The sequence below is a fragment of the Clinocottus analis genome, unplaced genomic scaffold (assembly GCF_023055335.1).
Source record: "Clinocottus analis isolate CAN_PGR_092001 unplaced genomic scaffold, fCliAna1.0.p SCAF_18, whole genome shotgun sequence".
NCBI classification, from domain to species: Eukaryota; Metazoa; Chordata; class Actinopteri; order Perciformes; family Cottidae; genus Clinocottus; species Clinocottus analis.
In genome coordinates, this window is record NW_027175909.1 from 8982635 (window position 1) to 9002764 (window position 20130).

Here is a 20130-nt window from a genome sequence, read left to right on the forward strand (position 1 = left end):
CTGCTGATGAAGGATGGACATCGAGCTCGAAAGGGAGAAAGGCAAAGGGAGAGAGAAAGGCCACCAGCCAAGTGGTCCAGCAGCATCCTGGGAGAAACAGCATCCGTCTCAGCAACATAGAGAGGAGCAATCAATAACTATACAGTTAAAATGTGTGTGCATGTGTATGTGTGTCACTGGCGCATTGGCCTTTGCAGTGTTCCTGCTACACTGCATCCACCGCTGCAACTTGATCGAAATATAAGGAATGAGAATGATGTGAATGTGTGCATGAGCAAAATTGTCCAGACCGCTAATGAATTTGGGTTTTGGGGTCAATACTAATGTGTTTTGTTTTTTTTTTTACAAAAAAAAATGTATCTGCTAATAATATTATTTGTAATGCTATAATCTATCAGAATCGAATCAGAACTATTTCTAGTATGTTACTCATACGAAGAATTTATCTTGGCAGGTACTTTAGACAAATAACAACATGAAACAATCTTAATGCATATCCCATCGTTTCAAAAAAAAAGAAACAGCTCAAAATACATACTGCGACATTTTAGGGTAGTCAGGTCTCTCTGTTAGACAAACTATGTATTGGTGACACTCTTTCAAATGGCATTTCTGTTATTTATTCAACTGTATACACTGATGCCAACATGTTTGCAATAAGCCAGGAACAGTCAATCTGTTGATACCTGTAGACTTAATTGCTTCAACAACTACTAGAAGGAGTGCAATGCAATTTGCACAAAACATTCACAGTCCCCAGCAGATGAATCCTACTGATTTTGGCTTTTGACTTTTCCTCTGGCTCCACTAAGGAGGTGGCAACCATTGGATGCATTGCCTTGAAATTATGGCACAGATATTCATGCACATGGTCAATATGCCCCGTTTATCTCATCTGTAACTTCTCCTTTCACAGTATTTCAGCCATAAATAGGAACAATAAGAGGGGGTTTAATCTCACGGCACAGCAGCATAATACCAAATCCATGTTCTATATGGTGCACAGTCCTAACTACAAAGCTCCAGTTAAGGGTGGCAGCATATGGCATAAGATGATATGTAACTATGCAATTCAATGTGAAGCGTGCAACTATATGTTTCTGGGACGAGTGGAGAAAACAAAGTGCTATTCACATAATGGATTTTCATCCCTTACATAGGCTTACTGTGCACACTGTCTATATATTTATATGATATAAATAAACTTTCATTTATCACTGCCAGGGAAGTATGCAAACAGTACTCTACATCCAAATGGACAGTCTCACACACACACACACACACACACACACACACACACACACACACACACACACACACACACACAACACACACAGACTCATGATGGATTAAAGTGTGTCCACAGCTATCAAAGAAATGAATATACTGTATACACACTGCATTTATTTCTGTATGTAACCTTTGAAGTCTAATATAAAATAGGGAGAAACACTCTGATCTCCCCGAGAGAATAACCCTGTTGGTCAGATTCACTGCAATCAAAAGGGCCGTCTGTTTCTCAATGTGTGTCAGGGGGAATTAGGACCCCTGAATGAGAAATCAAATCACACAGCATTTCCTTTCATCCTCTCTTGAATCGATAGCATGTCATAAAGTATGTTGGAGCAGGCCTCGCAGCATTCCGGCATAATTTACCGACAAGGATGGCTGCTTCTTCCTTCTTTCACACAGTTTCAAACAGAGAGGAGCTTCTTACGACACCTTTGAGCTAACTCCCCGAAATTTCAGGTTTTATCACAGTCAAATTGACACAATGGGATAAGACCTTCATCAGAGTATTTGTCCTTACAATGCAAACATTTCCATCACCTAATTTAGTCAATTTAGGCTTTCCCCTGCCTGGGTGTTTGATGGATGTCCAGAGTAGTTGGCAGTGGAGTGGAGACTGTGCTTTGATGTTCAGGCCCAGACTGTTAAGAGTATTCAGGTTGACTTTGATAAACCCCATTAGTGTGTCGCTACCTCTCCCTCTCTCACTCTCTCTTTCTCCCATACATTGACAAGCTATGAACCTCAGAAGGAATGTGTATGAGGGCAAAAATGCAAGTTTGCTCCGGCACTGCATAAAAACCTGAGTACGAGAGTCAAGAAGTGGATGACGAAGAAGATAAATAACCGGCATTTGCTTACAGAAAGGGGAGGCAAATTGATTGAGATGACTGAAAATCTGACTGTGGCACGGGGTTTTGTTATCAAAGATTTACATATGCAATTTCAGGCTTTAGTCACCATAAACGATTGAGAGATGTGTATCTGCACATCACTGGAGACAGCTGGCTCTTTGAATGTGCCAGCAGAGCTGAACATGAGCTGGATCATAAAAGAATGAATGATTCGTCAAGAAGTGTGACGGAGGTCGTACTCTACATGCACAGCAACGCAACGCCCCATTCGCCACTATCTAAATTGAAAAGAGTATTTATACCAACTTAGGGATCAGGAGTTAATGGAAGTAGTCATGCATCAATTGAGTTACATAAAAATGTCCGGTGGAAACGGGCGAGATAACTACATCCTTTTAAAAGATTTTTAATTTTCTCAAATTAGCTTTTTGTGTCTGATCGAGGGAGTATCTGAGTATGTGCGAGTGCGTCTGAGGGTTGAAGGCACATTACTGTGAGACTGTAATCAGACATCAGAAGGGGTTTGAACGGGGAAATGTGCTAAAAGAGTAAAGGATCAAATAAAGATCTCACTCCAATGTAATGAAACGCTGCTCTCAGTGAGCCGCTAATCACATTTCTGGCCAAGTTGCTGCACGGATTTGTCAAAGCAACAAAAAAAAGGTGCAATGACAAAAGTGGGGAAGTGATTAAGAAGCAGTTTGTACTCTTCCTCCATTACTAAACATGTAATGAAACCTTTGGCACAAAACACAGGCTCATTGGTGGACTTACACTGGCCTCATGGCAACTCTTTTCACTCACGCTGTATCTAATGCCTCGCTTATAATCCCATCCGTTAGTTTATATGAGGGGAATACTATCATTGCTGTTGCTTCACACATCTGAACCGCAGGCAAACTTGCCTCGAGCTGATGAAATCCATCTCACATTTAATGAAATGAAAAAACCCAATCCCAATCAGGATTGCACCGAGAACACCCAAAAGAGATTTATAGTTCTGTTGACAAAACACAAGCTGTGCCAAAAACAATTAACACTACGTTCACTGTCTATGTCTTTTTTATTTTTTATTTTTTTTTACAAAAGGAAAGCAGCAGAGGCTTATTTCATTTCGACACTCTAACAACTAAACTGCCAACTCAACATTAGGTATCATTGCTGTGGATTATATCATAACACTTTTTCAGCTGCGCTTTCTGCTGAATAGGGCAACAATGTTTCGCCACTTATGGATTTACCCTTCAAATAAAACTTTATACGGGGCACATGGAAGATTCAGTTCTTGGCAGTGTATCTTAGGCTTGGCTGCACTTATTAACAAATGCAACTGACGCTGTGGAAAGCCAGTTAGGGACCATGCACTTGGCACTGCACTATAGCAAGTCCTGCAGGTTGGTTAAGGTGCCTCCTTGTAGGAGGCGGTGGTATCTTGATGGTAGGTGTAAACCTACTTCTTACGGCCTCAAACATACCAGGACGCAGTTACTATCAAGTCTGTTCGCTCCGAGATCGGATCGAGCTTCAATTGGGATCTCGTTAGTTCGACCCCATGCCGAAGGGCCTGGGTCGCGTTGAGTCTGGACCTCAGTGAGGTGAGGACAGCATGTGGGCACAATCCAGACGTTTATGAAGCGTAGGTCTCGCGTCATCTTCCCTCCACTCAGGAGTTCTTCTACCGAGGGAGCGCAGAGGTAAGAGAAGAGAAGAAGAAAACTGGGGTTGGAGCTTCTCCTGATGTTTCCGCTTCAAAATATTAAATAACATAAGCTGTTATACAACAAAAAACACAGGGTTCTTTTATTGTGAAAAACATTGTTAAAACATGTCTTTAACCTTTAGTGTCAAGTGTGGACACACATGTGCAGACACAGTCCCGATCTGGTGCATCCGATCACAAAAGTCGCAAGTGTAACGACTCAAAGGCGTTGGAGCGACAACCAATTATGTTGTTTTAATATTCTTGGGAAATGGAAGCACAGCTGTTTTTTTACACCGACTCAACTCTGTAAAAGCACTTTAAACACGGGTAGAAAAATCCTGTGGTTGCTGCTTCCCAATTCCATATGACAGAACATCACCAAGATGCAATCCCTGTAAACACAGGACATTTACTACTTCAGTGCAACCAATCAGAGCTGAGTATTTATGCTCAACTACAACTAACACGCCTGCCAGCTTCAGGCTTTTGAGAGGCAAGAGGGAGGGCTTCCTTCACAGGAAAACAGAAAAAGCTTTACAACTAAGCACTAAAACGCCCGATTTCTTAAAATCACCTTTGTGTTAGCCAGAAGGGAGAAACAACAGATGTTTGACAAGTAGCGTGTCAAGAGATCCACCGCTAGGAGCTAAAACCTCACTCCAGAGCTCGTGCCACCAGCAAATTCATATTTAAGCCGTGCCAAAGCCATGCTCTCCACACACTCAATTTAAGCATTTTCCCTCTGCTCTTTCTCGCACAATCTAAGTGTCCACAAAGCCAGGCGGAGCTTGATAAAATCAATGACTCTGACTTCCCTCCTGATCAGTCTATCTCTCCTATAACCTACAAACACACAAGGACTTTTTAGGTGGATTTAAACCTACCCCCACTTTTCTTTATTTATGTGTGATTTGTGATGCAGGGATTCAGTTTCAGGTCTTCTTACCTTGCTCTGTGTTGAAATACATGCTGTGGCAGTGGAGATTGGTTCATGGATGTGTGATTACAAACATATCCTCCATGCTCAAGGTTGTTTTGGATTGAACTATTTCGGTCGCATTTTGCTCCACAGCACACAGCAAAGATCTTTAAAATAAGTGAAGTTAATTTGGCACAAAGACAAAGTACTTTCTATTCAAACAGAAGGTAAAGTTGGCATACTTTTAAAATACTAAGGAATAAAGAGTTGCCCAGAGGGCGGCAGAATTCTCATTCAAGTCCAACAGATTGAACCTTATCTTTTTTCGAATTTAAGAAAAAGAAAATGATGTCCTTGTGGCACACGGCTATCTAGGGAAGGGTTGGTGATTTCAATCTCACTTGAATTCTACATTCTGCCAGAACAGCTCCGAAAGGATTATGCCTGAATATTTAAGATTGCTGTACATGGCAAGGCTAGTTATGAATAAGAATTTGCAAGGAAACAGACATTATGTTTTCTTCCTTACGAACATGAGCACTTTTACAGCCACTGTGTACAGTACAGAGTAAGATCCAACATCACCTCTTCAAACAAACTGCAGTACCAAATAAAAAAGTTTTTTGATCTGAGGGTTCAGATCTCGCTGCTCAGCGGAGGGCCAGTTTGTGCGCTTGTAGATTAGGTGAAGCATACAGATATGAGTAGTTTCCTGCAGCTAGAATTCATCTCAACTTGAAGTATATTCTCTGCACTTAAGGACACAAATATAGAGCAGCCTTGTATTTTGTGTGTGCATGACTTCATATAATATATGGGACAAGTTAGTAGTCAAAAAAACAAAAAAGTTCCACAAATGAACTCAACTGTTTATATTTACACAAACAGGCTCAGCATGGGTGATCATTGCAAGATGTTGAATCTGCAGATTTTCCAGAAAACTGATTCAGACTCAGCTATTATTGAGTGTCAGCCAAGAATACTTCTGTCTTGTGCCATATTACAATCTTATAAAAAAGTTGTGGTACTATAAACCTGCCTATCCAGAATTACAACTCAATAAATATCACATAAATGTGCTGAGTGGATGAATATGGATAAATATAGTTTTTTGACAAACTGAAGGATTTCCTAAAACTATTTGAACCCCCCCGCTGCAGATCTGCTATTTCAATATTTAGAATGAATAGTGCATGCACGAAAGATACAATCGGTATGTGTATACCATTTTATCTTTCACAGAAAAAAAGGTTTCTAGTATTGTGTTTTTCAGCCACAACAATCGAAGCATACAGAGAATAAGCTGCAGCTTCAAGGCTGTTTAACAGGAATGTGCAGAAATATGTGTATGTGGATCAAGGGGAGTCGTTTGTATGCATGTTAGGCACAGAGGCTTATTAGTGGCCACAAGGTAAAAGCCAATTGGCATCCTTCTACAGACGGTGGCGCGAAAAGCCAGTGTCAGCTCAATGAATATTCAGATAGGAGCAGAGCCTTGAGGGGACATGGAGCAGTCCCAATCTTTTATCAGACTGCCGAGGACAGAGTGTGGCCATAACCTATTCACAGCCATCCAAATCTCTCTTTGAATCACTGGATTCTTCGTTCCTTTCTTCTTTCGTTGTCTCTTTGCGTTGCTTATATACTGTATGTAGTACGTCCATGCAGCAGTATACTCTTCCTCCACATCCGGCTTTCTCGATCTGTACATTTTCCAGCGTTGGGGAATAATGAAAGTCAGCAACGGTGGGTGGCCATGTGCGTCGCATTGTATAGGGGTGCTGTGATTAATCGAGCTTGCCGAATGGAAAATGAAATGCCGGCAAGGCCATGCTGTTCAGCAGGCTGTTAGTGTTTGTTTGAGAGAGAAGAAAGAGAGATGAACACACATGATTGACTTCCTGACCTTTCCAGGTCCTTGCACTCGGCAATCTACCAAAATGACTCCAGACCGTCAACGGCAGACGATGGTCTTAATTGACTTGCTGGGCTCCACTGGTGTACAGTCAGTGGTCTGAGAAGGAAATAAAAATGTTCTCTGCACCCTCCTGTACCTCAATTATCACAGATGGATGAGCAATTTCAGCTTTGAGAAGGATGAACGGAGAGAAAATGTGCGAGCCAAGCTGAAGGAAACCTACACCTCGCTAAGAACGTGTTTATGTTGGTGACGCTGTCATCCGAAGAGTTCTTTCAGTTCTTGAGCCTCAAGGTTTCCGAGCCAAGCAAACGCTCGACACCTTCAGCAAAGTGAAGTGAAAACAACTGCAAAGAACATCGGCCAATCTGTTTCGCACCCTCAGAAAACCACGTGTCACATGCACATGCAGGACATTCAAATTGAACTCGGTCTTTTCTGTAGGAGCTGCTAAACTCACATAATGGATCCTCTGGGTGCAATATCAATCCTTCAAATGGACGGGTGGCAAACTGGGGAGAAGCAGTAGAGCTGAGAAGGTCTTTCTGTGTAAATGTAGCCTTGGCCTGCTTCAGAATTCAGCCATTATGGTTATGAACGAGCAGGCATCAATTCAACCACCTCTGCACACCCTGCACTGATACAGACTATTCTGTTCAGCCCTGTACACATATTTGTACCATTACTATTACAGTGATTATGTCTTCCGTGGTTGAACCTAGGGAACCCTAGAATAAATTAAATATGATGGACCCAGAGGAGCTGGAGAATTACAGTCATTTTTTAAACCATAAACCACTTGTCATGGTTTTTCTATAAGCCTATCAAATGGTAATGATATGCATTAACCCTCCACTACAGTCCCAACAGAATATGACCCACGCTGCACTTTCAATTCATGAAATGTACCATCAACTCATTTTATTATCATTTCCTATATGGGAGTATTATATATTGTTGTGGGCATCTGTTTGAATCTACACATGTTTTGTTATTCTGAAATGTTTTGAGGATTACTGAAATTCCACATTTCATAATCCCATCATGGTTTTACCCTCCTTAGTTATTGAACGTTGACATAATTCTCATACCGGCTATACAAAAGCTTGCCATTACCTATTAGATTACCTTGATGCCAAATGTGATTTAGCTCCCTTCGGAATCAGACATTTGCTCTGAGATGATAAGCTGGGAATGCAAAATCCAATCTAATCTGCCAAAAAGGATATCAGAAAATGGCGGAGAAACATGTAGGTAAAGAAAACAGACCATCATTCAAACTACCTTTGAGGCAGTTATTAGACTTTTTCTCCTAGTATGTTAATACAGGAACTCCCTAAGGAAGCGTTCTGATAAGATGAAGATGAAAACAAATGCAAAACCCGTCAGGCGTGGAAAGCAATCTGCTCTGCAACATCCTTCGGAAATCAGAGCTACAAATCAGGAGCGATGAGCAAACAAAACATTCACCTTCCAAAAATGAAAAGACCTTTTCAATCAACTCTTAAGAGAATAATTCTCTAAGACGTTTGAGGCCTTAATGTGTTTCGAGATAAAACACACAGTTCAATCTCACTGCTGCCTAATACAGCATAATGAACAGAGTCGGGCTCTCAGCATGACAGACAAGGATCCACCACGGCGATAGGCTAATGAAACAAAGAGCCTTAGGCGAGCTGTTATGCCTACAGAGGACGGGAGCGGGGGGGGGGGGGGGACACACTTAGAACAATCTAGCTAATTTCCAATGCAGTTCTGAGAGTAAAGACCATATGGATCATGTGTACAATGTAGCAAACACTGTGTGGATACACAAAAGGTCGCTCTACTGTGGACGTAGCGCAAAAAGGACACTGGGGTTTGAATAGGGAGGCAGCCAAGATTGTTGTTACAGATTGGAGAGAAGCTTGGTGTCGACACACACTCACACACACATGTTCCAGCATACTGTAGGTACACAAGAGTATTGATACGTATGGTGTGTGCAGTCAGTCGATACACACCCAACCCCTTCACTCCAATACCCAAACCAGGCCACAAACATAAATACACCCGCACGCCCAGCATGGTTTACATTACTGCAGTCTTCCATCTCCGACAGAGCGCCGTTCTGACCCCCACAGCATCTGTAACTGAACAGCAGGCCTGTGTAACTAACTGCCACAGAGAATGGAAGCAGGAGACAGGCTGAGCCGCTGATTGATCTGCAGGGTAATTGGCTGAGAGCGGCTGAAACAGCCAAAGGACGTAAATTTCAGCCGTCCTGTTGGATAGTGAGTTTAGTTCCACGGGGCGATAAACTCTGACTGGTTGTCCCCGGAGCGAAGGCTCGTAGTCTGATAAGCTGGTGAACATTTTGTGCCGGGACTTCTCCGCTGAGCAGGATAGATCAAGGTGTGATGTCAGGAGAAGAAAAGCAGAGTCACATAAGGCAGAAAGAGAGAGAAAAAGAAGGTGCAGGCGGACTAGAAAGGGGTAAAGCGAAATTCATCCAGACATGTTTGTCAAGTGTGTGGTTTTAGGAACGTGTTAATGTACTGTCAAGTTGCACATGTACACGAGGTACACTAGCTTTGTGTGCCAAAGTTCAACAAACTGTCCAAAGCAATGACATTTAAATTGTATGATTTTGCAATTACGGTGTACAGTTTTAAATGCTAGTGAGAACGCCTTAATGGCTGGTTCATGCTTAAAGCAAAAGATTGGTTTCGTCAAAGTCTGATTCGTCTTTCTAATGGCTCTTTATTACCGAACATTTTAAGTTCAATGTTATAATTGCAGATCATAATCATGGCCAAAGCTATAAAAAAATAGGAAGCAGGTTGTAAAAAAAAGTGGAACTATCCTTTACTGCGGACATTGCGGGTTGCATAGCTGAATTTCCTGGAGCACCACAGAGAGCATGTTAAAGCATGTATGCCAATGTGAGTGAATGGGACATCTTGTTTCACATGGATCTGGTGCATGTCAGGGAGACGGGCAAGGAGAGAAGAAAAGAGGTAGTGTTCGCTGAAAAAAGAGAGACAGAGAGATGAGTTTGAAGAGCGAGGGTGAGGCCGTCCTCTCCCACAGCTGCAAGAGGTGTGCCTGCAATGCTAACTGACTCCATCCATCTCCTTTTGCTAAAACAGAGGCAGTGTCGAGGGGGTGGATGGATGTCTTGAACGAAGCAACCGTACTTCTTCCTCACTCACATTGGAGCACAGGAGATTCTTTAGGACATGAGATTGATGTGGCAGCCGGATCTCAGAAACACAAAGCTATGAGGTCTTCCACGGGAAAACCACAAGAGATAGCCTGTTCACCAAACACGGGTCTGTCTACACCGCTATCAACCTTTTTTTTTGTTGTTTTTTAAAATGAAATGAGTCATCTGATGAATAAACAGACACCCTCATCAATTCTTTAGTTTATTGCGTTACACGTGAGGCGTGTACTTGCCCTGTGATTAATGTACACCTACAGAGAAAAGACAGACCCATAACTATTAGAAGAACAGTCGGCAGCGCAGAAGCATCAGGAAGAAAACTCACATAGAATGTGTTTGAACGACAGGGAGCACTGATAAAAGTAAGCATCAGGGCAACATATTGGGATGTTTTTTTTGTTTTATGAGTGACTTCATCAAGTAGATCATCCAGGCAAACACACTCTTCACTGAGATCTGGGGAAAAAAACAGAAGAAAATGCACCACAAGAGATTTACCTCATGAATTTCATCTACCTCTGTGCACCTTTGTGAGTCTGAATCCCTACCAGTGTTGGGCCATGGAAAATGAAATTTTACTCTTAGAGCCTTAGGTGCTACAGCAGTGTGGGACAAAGGCTTTATTGGATTTAGGTTGAGAGATATCACAGTAGAAAGTGTGAAATCACATGTTCAGTTTTCACTATGAGACATCTATTTGCTGCATGATTTCTTTCTCACCTAAAACATATTGAGAGCAGGTAATATTATATGTTTGACTTCTTTAGCTCATTGACAGATAAAACATCTGCATCTTTAAAATAAGCGCTTAACTCTTATCATCTCCTTGGCCACACTGCAATATATGTTTTGGCTAAATTCCCTAAGGGTACTTCCGTCTCATTTTGCATTGGATGCAGAGCAGTACTACAGTAGATGATAACTATCATGAATTAGGATATGCCTACTGCCAATCTGTTGAATGTCAGCGTCTTTGGGGACTTCATTCTGGGAGTTCAGTGGATGCAATTGAACAAAAAATGGACTCAAACATTTAAATGTCGGGTGTTGCCATTGGGAAATGACTTTGGAGGCAGATGTGAAACTGGGAAGTTGCTGAACTTTTTGTTCTTCCCCAGCAATGGTGATGCTGAAGTCCGTTCCTTTCCAAGAGCGAAGACTCAATCTCTTCGGTTCAATTTTCCATTTTTAGCTCATCTGGGTTCAATCTCATGGCCCTGCCTCCTGTGTGATAGGCCCATAAATCCTATTCCAGCAATAATCTTAAATGTCATTTGTCTCATTTCATTTCAAAAATGATTCTCAGTCCAGTTAGAGCTTGGTTGGGGCAATAAGCGGCTTAGATCAATCAGTGCCATCTTGATCAGAAATAAATTAGTCATGGCCGGAATTCGTGATGGAAGAAAACACAGTGGCAGTGCTACTGGAGCTGCCTCAGGTGTTATGCGGCTGAATGGGATGCTGATCAGCTTTCATTTGACTATTTCTTTCCACGTTGGGAAAATAGGTTTATTTTCATTTCGTTTTCATCACTATAGTGCATATGAGTTTGTATTTGGCACAAATTAGTATCATATTCACATTTAAATTACACGTTTGAGAAACAATCCAAGAAATTTGATCAAGCATTTTCTACACTCTTCACCTAATATGATAATAAAAATATATAATATAAACACATTTTGATTTCATGTATCTTGAAACAACACAGAACATTCTTTATGTTTCATCTTTAAATATATTGACAAACAAAATACATAACATCTAGGAAGCAGCTGAAAACCTAATGGGCGACATGCGGTAGTATTTTCTTGCCCCACAATATCTTCAAGAAAGGAACAGTATCACTCGTCTTTGGGTCAAGGAAGTGCCCGAGTGTCCATGGAGCAGCATCTTTCTCACCACCAGGTCTTGGCTGTGCACACATTCAGGGATCAGAGTGCAGAAGCAAGAAGGGGAGAGCTTGCAGCTTTTATTTGCTCTGGCTTTGGTTTAAGGTGCAGAAACACCACTTAATCTCCCAGTCCACAGGGTTCGAAGGTCACGGCGCCCAAGGACGACCCAAAATGCAAAATGCTCCAATCCCCCAACAGAATTGGACACAGAAATATACACACACCATGCTTCCTCCACTCGGAAATATCCCTTGCTGAACATGCTGTATTCAAGTAGTCTACGTGAAATGTTATAGCATGTGTTAGAACATAGAGCCGCCAGTTCCAGTGTTACACTGTGTCTTTGTCGCCGACCTCCAGAGATGATCTGAATCGGAGGAAACGTCTTGTGTGCTATGAAGCTTGTTGCTGTACTGTTAATGAGAGACAGCTTAAATTGACTCATTATGCTTTGGTTCTGTTCGCACATAGACCGTGGCTCAAAATTACACTTACACCCTCAATTTGCCACTATGGCGGACAGGCAGACTGGATGAAACAATAAAAAAATAGATAAATCCCTGGTTTTATTTCAAATTTCAACACATCCTTAAAGCTTCCAGTCATTTCCTGCACCGCTCCTGTCGTGGTTGGGTTGCTTCTTCGATGCCAGGCTTCCCTCACTTAGTTGATTGAGCTGCCTTTTATATGTGGACTTATGGAGCAGCAGAACGCGATGACTCCTGAGATACACTTACAGTAGACTCCGCTTGATGCCTCAAAGTGCCATTAGGATAACGTGTCATGGTTAAATGTACTGCATTGGTGCGTTTTTGAAAGAGTCACTAATGGTGCATCAATATGCACTTAAAGGACATTTTTAAAAATGCCTATTCACTTTTGTGCCAAGAGCAAGATGAGAAGCTTGATACCTTTTCTCTGTCTGGATGGTACTAATTAACAACCAGTGAGCTTCGCTTGAAGCTAAAACTGAAAAATACAACACAGCAAGTCTGGCTATGATCCCATTTACACCTGGTGTTAATATGTGATTTGTGTCTGGATAATGACATCCAATCCACAGGCTCAAACCAGTTTCATATGTGCATATGACACTGGTTTGGATATATGGCAGAAACCAGTGTCATGGAAGCAATGCAGGGGTGTCCCTGCTATTGAGAGGGAACGTTTTCTACTGCTACTATCGTATCTTTTTGCCAGGCTTGCTTGAGCCATCAGGAAGAGGACGAGTTGGGTGAGCTTTCACTTTGCCGGAGGGGTTTTCCTCTCAAAATAGAGGTCCCGCTGTATGGATTGGATTTATACCTGGCTTAACCTTAAAGCTTAACCTGATCCAGATGTGTGGATTTACAGCTTGCATTACCATGCGTTTGTCCTAATCCTGATCAAATATCCAGAATGCACGCTAATGCAAGGTGTTAATGGGTTGCAAATCTTGCTACTTAACACACAAGGTTTTCTTGGTTAAAGCCGCACTAAATCGGTGTGTAAAAATGTTTTTACTCTTTGGATTTTGTACAAATCAAACAAGGATTTAGAGTTTTAGATTGATCACGTTTTGTTTATTTGAAAGAGCCAGGCTTGCAGTTTCCGGTTTTTAACCTATAAGCTAAACCAACTTCCAGCTGGCACAAGCGATATATGACTCAGAGACATGTAATGCTCTCATTTAACTCCCAGCAAAAAAAGAAGCATATTTTCAAAATTGTTCATTTGAGTTATTTATTTATTTTTTAAATAGGATTCTTGAGAGCCCACATGTCTCTGGTGGACAGAGGTATTTCCTCACTTTAGTGTGATACCCTAATTTTCTCAGGTAACAAACAAGGTAAGGTGAGTTTTTGTGTACTGATCCACAGGTCAATAGTCTAATCATTAAACGTGTGTGTTCCGAGCTGAAGTAGCAATTTATCGGGTGCAAATTAAAATACTTTAGTAGGAAAATTCCCATGTATGGTTACTTATACAATATGAGTAAATATGAGCGTATTACTATCACGCTAACCAAAACAAGCTACAATAATATAATAAAAAGACGATTGCTGTAAAAGTCCTGTGATGCAAGAAAAGACCAAGCATGAGGCATCTGGGTTTATTTGTTCATCATTGGGACAGACACGTTCATTTAGTGACTGTTCCTGATGTGCATTTTGAGAGAGGTGTAACCACCAACATGTCTTACTTCCTCTGATGCCTAAAATAAACTTAATATGTAACATCTGCTGACTTTAAGTGGTTCACTGAAGTACCTCCACGTTTAATATGACTCTGGATATTACGAGATTCTCGTCGCTGCTTGTTCATCCGGCTTCTGTGCTAACCACATTAGTCATCAGGAGCACCAGGCTCTGAGAGGACAGCAGGTGGAGGAGAGGCAAGAGAGTTGTTATCTCTGCTTCTAAAATGACGGAGGAAAGAGAGTAAGAGGAGCTGATTCATGTAACCTTTGTTGTCTCTTTTTTTCTCTTCCATTCATCAGAGGAGGGCTGTGTGAATTAGCATGGTTTGCGGAGCAGCTGCAGATGTAAGACACTATTCAAGTATTCAAGTATCAAGTTAAGTGAATTCAGGACTTTTATCTTCTTTAATTATGTAAATCATATGCCACAGATATTTCCTATCAAGTCGAGAGGCACGTTTTTTTTTCTTTCCTCTCAGAAAATTTTCAATGAGACTCCCAAGAGAAGCAGGCAGAGGAAACAATACTTTAACTGCACATTACGGAAAATGTAGTACGGTTGCTTTATCCATGACTATCAAGGAACGGAAATAACAACTTATCTTTCATCTGTATCACTTGAAGTATTATTTGTAGTGATGCTTCTTGTAAAAAGCCTCCTGTACTTACATTTGTATTGACAACATCCAATAGGAAAGCCAGCTTTACAGGTCATGCCTTATATATATATATATATATATATATATATATATATATATATATATATATATATATATATATATATATATATATATATACCATCGTGATATCTTGAAAACATCCACCCAACACACACACACACCCACCCACACACATAAACACCCACAAAGCCTCTAGAGATAAATCTATAGTCCCATTTCATCTCGAAAGCTTTCTTTTCAATAGACTGTCGCTTGTAGCATGTTTTTCAGGTGAAGGATTGACGTACTGCGTAAGCGTTCATCATATAGACAATGACACGCTGAAATCTCTGACGGTAAAATACCACAGAAGATAAAGTGGAGGTCGAGACAAATTGGCATATACCATTCATGCTTCCTGGCACGGTGCCTTTCAATGCTTAAACACACTAAAAAAGACAATGTTTTCAGTCCCAGTCGAATGTAGATGAAGGAAATCTAAATTGTGGTTATGATTCCTTGTCATCGACCCTCACACTCCTTCAGAAATGGGATCTCAATGGATGCTGAGGCAAATTAAGAAAGCCAAGACTTTACACACAACCGTAAGTGCCACATTTGTGTTGGACAATACCGACTAGTTTGCAATGCTCTCTCTCTGCCTCCTCTGCCAACTGAAGAGTGATGCTGCTGAACTGAAACAAAATCTGAGCTGCTTCACATCAGTCCAGATATAGAGAGAGAATAAATAACAGCCTTGCCAGTCACAAGAGTGTCCCAGCCAATGACAGTATATTACCAATGGAAATACTGAGTGTGTGCAGACAGACAATCAATAAAACTGCAAGAGGCTCCCACAAGGGTGAGTTTCCAGGACGATGTTTGTTATTCATTTGGAGCCTTGCTTTGAGGGACCCAAAACCTGGACGTGCTCACGAAGAAAGAAGTGAATTGACAGGAGCGGGAAGACAAAACAGCAACAAAAACATACCTGGAGTGAAGTTGTAACTTGCTGAAAATCCCACCGCTTCCAGTTCACCATCCGTAACAAATTTTATCCACAGATATCGTCCGCTACTCCTGATATCAGGCGGGCTGTGCTGACCGCAGTACCGTCCGAGTATCGGGGAGAAGCCAAACGGTCCATCCCGAACCTCGATGTTGTCAAATTTACATTCCCAAGAGGACTCGATTGAATAGTTCTCCTCAAAGTGTAGATCAATACACTGCCTTGGCGGTGCTGGAAGGCAATACAAATAATTACCACCTAGCACACCAGAGGGAGTGAAATATTAGTCATGCTTTCATTGATGAAGATTCAACTTGTTTCATTATCAGTACACCCACACACTCAATACCTCAAATCCTAGATATTAATACATTTAAAACACAAGATATGTGATAAATAATGGCCTCCACGTTCACTTTCATGATGTTATTAACCTGATTATCAGCAATGAACAATCAAATACGCCCTCCTAATGTAAAAGAAAACACCGGCCTGTCTAATAACCAAAGAAATTACATCAACCCAGGAATTCTTTAGCTTTGTTAAATAGCTAAATCACATTGTTTTTTTTTAAACACAATATTAACCTTCAAGGATGTAAACACACTCTGTGTCTGGGGGGTATTTGTTTGGGTAATTTGGAGAAGTGAAGATCCCTCCTTCTGCTTCTTTCACCCACGTTCCACATTGACCCGCGGGCTTCACTCCAGAGTTGTTCTTCACTAAAGATACACACAGCAAAGAAAACAGACAAAAAGTAAAAGATTAAAGCTTTGAGCAGAGGACTTTTAGGGAGTCAAGACACGTGGCTGTGGTAATGGGAATTACCTGATGTATCCTTCCTTGTTGCTCCAGACAACCCAAGTATGAGAAGACTTGCAACCACTGTAGAACAGAAAGATGTTATTGCATTTTGACTGAAGACTGTGACATGTATGTCGAGTTCTCACTGCAATTTCCTTTGTTTGTGCACAGCTTGATTTCAGCAGGGGGAGGGTTGAGTCAGCAACGACCACATTTCAGATTAAATGTACAGGTACTGCACATCTGCAATATGCTAATTCAACCTGTGCCTGACTGTGATTTAAAGAATCTCCAAACAGCACACAATAGCAAAACAATTATTCAATATCAGGTCATTATTGACATATTATAATCAACCATGAAAAAAAAAAGAAACCTTTTTAATGCTAATAGACTCCAAATAGCTCAGGAAGGAACCTAGTCATGAGTCACCAGTCTTTGTCAGCCATGAGTAATAACCCCCCAAAAAGCTTGATTTTATAAGGTAATTTTAAACAATGATGAAACAATTTCTTAAATTTGACCCAAAAATACTTTAAAAAATGACCAGAAAAACTAAACAATTGCCAATATTTAGTAAAAATGTTTAAAATCAAAAAGGGAATAAAAACTTGGCCAAAACAAGACTTACATTTCATGAAAAATGCCCCCCTCCCTCACCCGCCCTCCCATAACTTACAGTGACCTTCAACATTGAGTTTACAGGTTGCTAAACGCAGTGTGTCTGTATCACCTCATCATATTGGATTTATTTTACATCATGCTCCTAGTTTGAGTTGAATCTGTTGCTCTGATATTCAGCGTGCGATTAAAGGATAAGTACACTTCTCTTTCGTTAGGGCGCAGGCATGCAGTAGGAGCTCTGAGCAAGTGAGCATCAGCTGATGAAAACGGATGTCTTACCGTGATGGAAGCTGTGCCCATGTACCATGTCTGTTCCTTTCACAAACGGCTTCAGACTCAACTAATTCCATTTAGATTCAGGAATACTTATAGAGAAAAAAAAAGACTGAGATGAGAGTTTCGGAAAATTCACTCCGGGAAACCGCTCATATCATCTTTCGGTGAAACAAAAAAAAAAAAAAGAAAAAAGAAAATCTACTCCTTAATTAAAATCTCCAGAGGACAGAAAATGTCAATGCAGATGAACTAATCACCAGTTTCATATAAAACCAAAAACAGTTCTAAACACTCGCCCGATTTCCATCCAAGCGTTTCTAATACCCGTTGGTGCTTTTGATGCACTGAAAGGATTAATAGTCCCGTCATCAGCCCTCCTCTAATCGCTCCACCTTTGCAATCTTCTTTGGGAAAATATCAGGGGGACAGCGTTTTGTCCTCTTTGGTCCCTTTATCAGGAGAGGAGATCCTTCAGGGGCACGCAGAGCCACGCAGCACTCATCTCTGCAGCGTTTCCTTTACTCCTTTACGGTGCGTAAAATCCATTGGAAAACACCGGGTAGGCAAAAAAAGAAGGAAAAAAAATGATTAAGTGGGTTTTTATTTGAGTTTCATTTGTCGCTTGTGCTCCAAAAGCTGTCAGTGGTGTTCAGAGTGCATCCCTCCGCCTTGGCTTCTGTCAACTGGAGAGTCTCCGCAGCCAGCAGGAGTTAATGTATGATCTCCCTCCTCCTTCCGTTCATTCAACACTACAGCCGTCCAATGCGCCACAGTCCCCACGTACTTCTGAGGCACGCATTGAAAACTTCTCCAGGACACGACTTCATCCGCGCGTGCGCGCGCGCGAACACACACGCATCACACACAGACACGAGCACAAGAAAGAGAGTCGAGAGAAACGGAGCGCGGATGTGTGTGGATGAGTGTGTGCTTGAACAATGTAAGCACGCGCTGCAGAATTCATTACAGTTCGTGGAGATCTGCCGCGCAATGGAAAATGGAGAGGTTAGCAGAGGAAGGCAATGAGATACGAAATGGAATAAACAAGAACAAAGACATAAATGTCAGAGAGCAGGTCCATCAGCGTGATCAAACATGGAAAAAGGCAGCGGAGTTATATTGAAAAAAAGGTGTTGCTAATGTTAGTTTAAAAGCCTCAAAGCACGTCTTTCATCCTGCATTTGCTCATCCACAGTCAGAACCTTGTTTCTGGTTAAAACCCATAATTATCTCGTTGTTGCATTTGGGATGTACCCTAATATGTAGGCAAAGTGCCACGCACTTCAAGGTTACCAGGGTTGACATTTGTCCTTCCCTCTTCATGTTTCCAATTTCTACAAGAAATGGGAAAGTAAAGTGAAGAAGGCATTTCTTTTTCTCAGAAAAAAGGGACAAAGACCCATTACTTTCATGAAGTGAGTATAAGAATGTATGTATTGTGTAGCTGCTCTCACACCTGATGACAACGCCGATCAGAGGGTGCCCAGGGACAAGTCAGGGGCTCGGGCTCCCAAAATAGTCTTGGCACCCAGCAGACAATATCAATCTTCAGATACTCCTGCTGCAGAGGCAATCTTGGACTCAGTTCCCTGTGTGTGTAGTCTGATGCTACTGGTTAGCATGCGCTGGACAATTTGGATATGCTGCTGTTCATGGACCACCCTTCTCCAATGACTTTCTCTTTTTTCTGTCTCTCTCCTCTGTGGATTTTTTCTAAACCCTCTTGAGATTTCTTAGATAAAGACGCACTATTGTCTCTAAAGTCCTCCTCTTAATTACATCCTGTCCCAAAGATTGGCCCGTTATCGCTACTCTTAAAGTGCTTGGTTTTACAGGTAATGCAGACTTTAGAGGGGCCACGGTGACTTCCAGAATGCGTGTGGGAGTGGGAAATCTCAGAAGTCTTTTCAACTAATAGGCTCCTGCTAATCTGTTATACAGAGTGATTTAATGGACTTGGGATTTAGACCCCCCAACACAAGAACTAAAGATTAGCCAGTTTCTTTCTACTGTACAATCAACTCCCAAAGAGCTTGAAGCCCATATAGCACGGCTCACACTGGTTTCTCCCAAACTCCACGAACACAACGGAGCTGAAAAGAATTTAAAATGTCAATTTCTCTGCAAAGTCTATTATAGATCTCACAGTCTGAAGGGACTTCCATAATATCCGTGCCAAAATAAATAAAATGCAGTGCCCAGAGTTTGTTATTGATTAATTGTGGTGCTGTGATGTCCGACAACTTCATGAGCACAACACCACACGTTTCTGATGGGTAAACTCTGAGATAAAACAGCAGCGCTATATGGGAATTATTCAAATGAGGCTTATCGGGCCCACTGTATGCAACAGTAGCCCTGGTGAATTTAACAGCAGCCTCCGGTTTAGCTCTCCGCCATACTGTCTGTTTGACTGAGTAGCACCAAGGCAGCGGAAGCATCTCAGAAAATTAATTCCGTCAACAGCACCCTCAAAGTCTGCCATTTTTAATAAAGGAAGTCAATCATTTGGCTAGAGATATCCATTGTGAGGTTCCAGCCTCACCTACATTTCTAATTGCAATCCTTTTGCAGACAGTTTAGAGGAGACATCCGTGCAGCCATGCAGGCCGGGAACCATTTGCAGCACACACCACTACATGGTCAGGTAAACACATCAATACATGACACATGCACCACCCCTGTTTGCTGTTTGATTAAATCTCATGATTGCTCATCGTTAAGCTTTCATTTTATAAACACAGTTACCTCAGCTTTTCCCCCTAAACATCCAGCCTTATAAGCTTCCCTTAA

At 41.5% G+C, this 20130-nt stretch overlaps 1 protein-coding gene across 5 annotated transcripts in view; it reads right to left on the minus strand.

Moving 5' to 3' along the window:
* neto1l (neuropilin (NRP) and tolloid (TLL)-like 1, like) overlaps window positions 1-18100 on the minus strand; it is a 59476-nt gene extending 41376 nt beyond the window's left edge. For all 5 annotated transcript variants that reach the window (XR_011077787.1, XM_068581876.1, XM_068581879.1 and 2 more), the window contains exons 1-4: window positions 17341-18100; window positions 16462-16518; window positions 16221-16355; window positions 15616-15864 (exon numbers count right to left, since the gene is read on the minus strand). Coding sequence is in view for 4 of the 5 variants with exons in the window: in XM_068581876.1 (XP_068437977.1) it covers window positions 15616-15864; window positions 16221-16355; window positions 16462-16518; window positions 17341-17368 (469 nt within the window). In the remaining variant the exon portion in view is untranslated. The remainder of the gene's footprint in view (window positions 1-15615; window positions 15865-16220; window positions 16356-16461; window positions 16519-17340) is intronic.
* Window positions 18101-20130: the final 2030 nt, after the last annotated feature.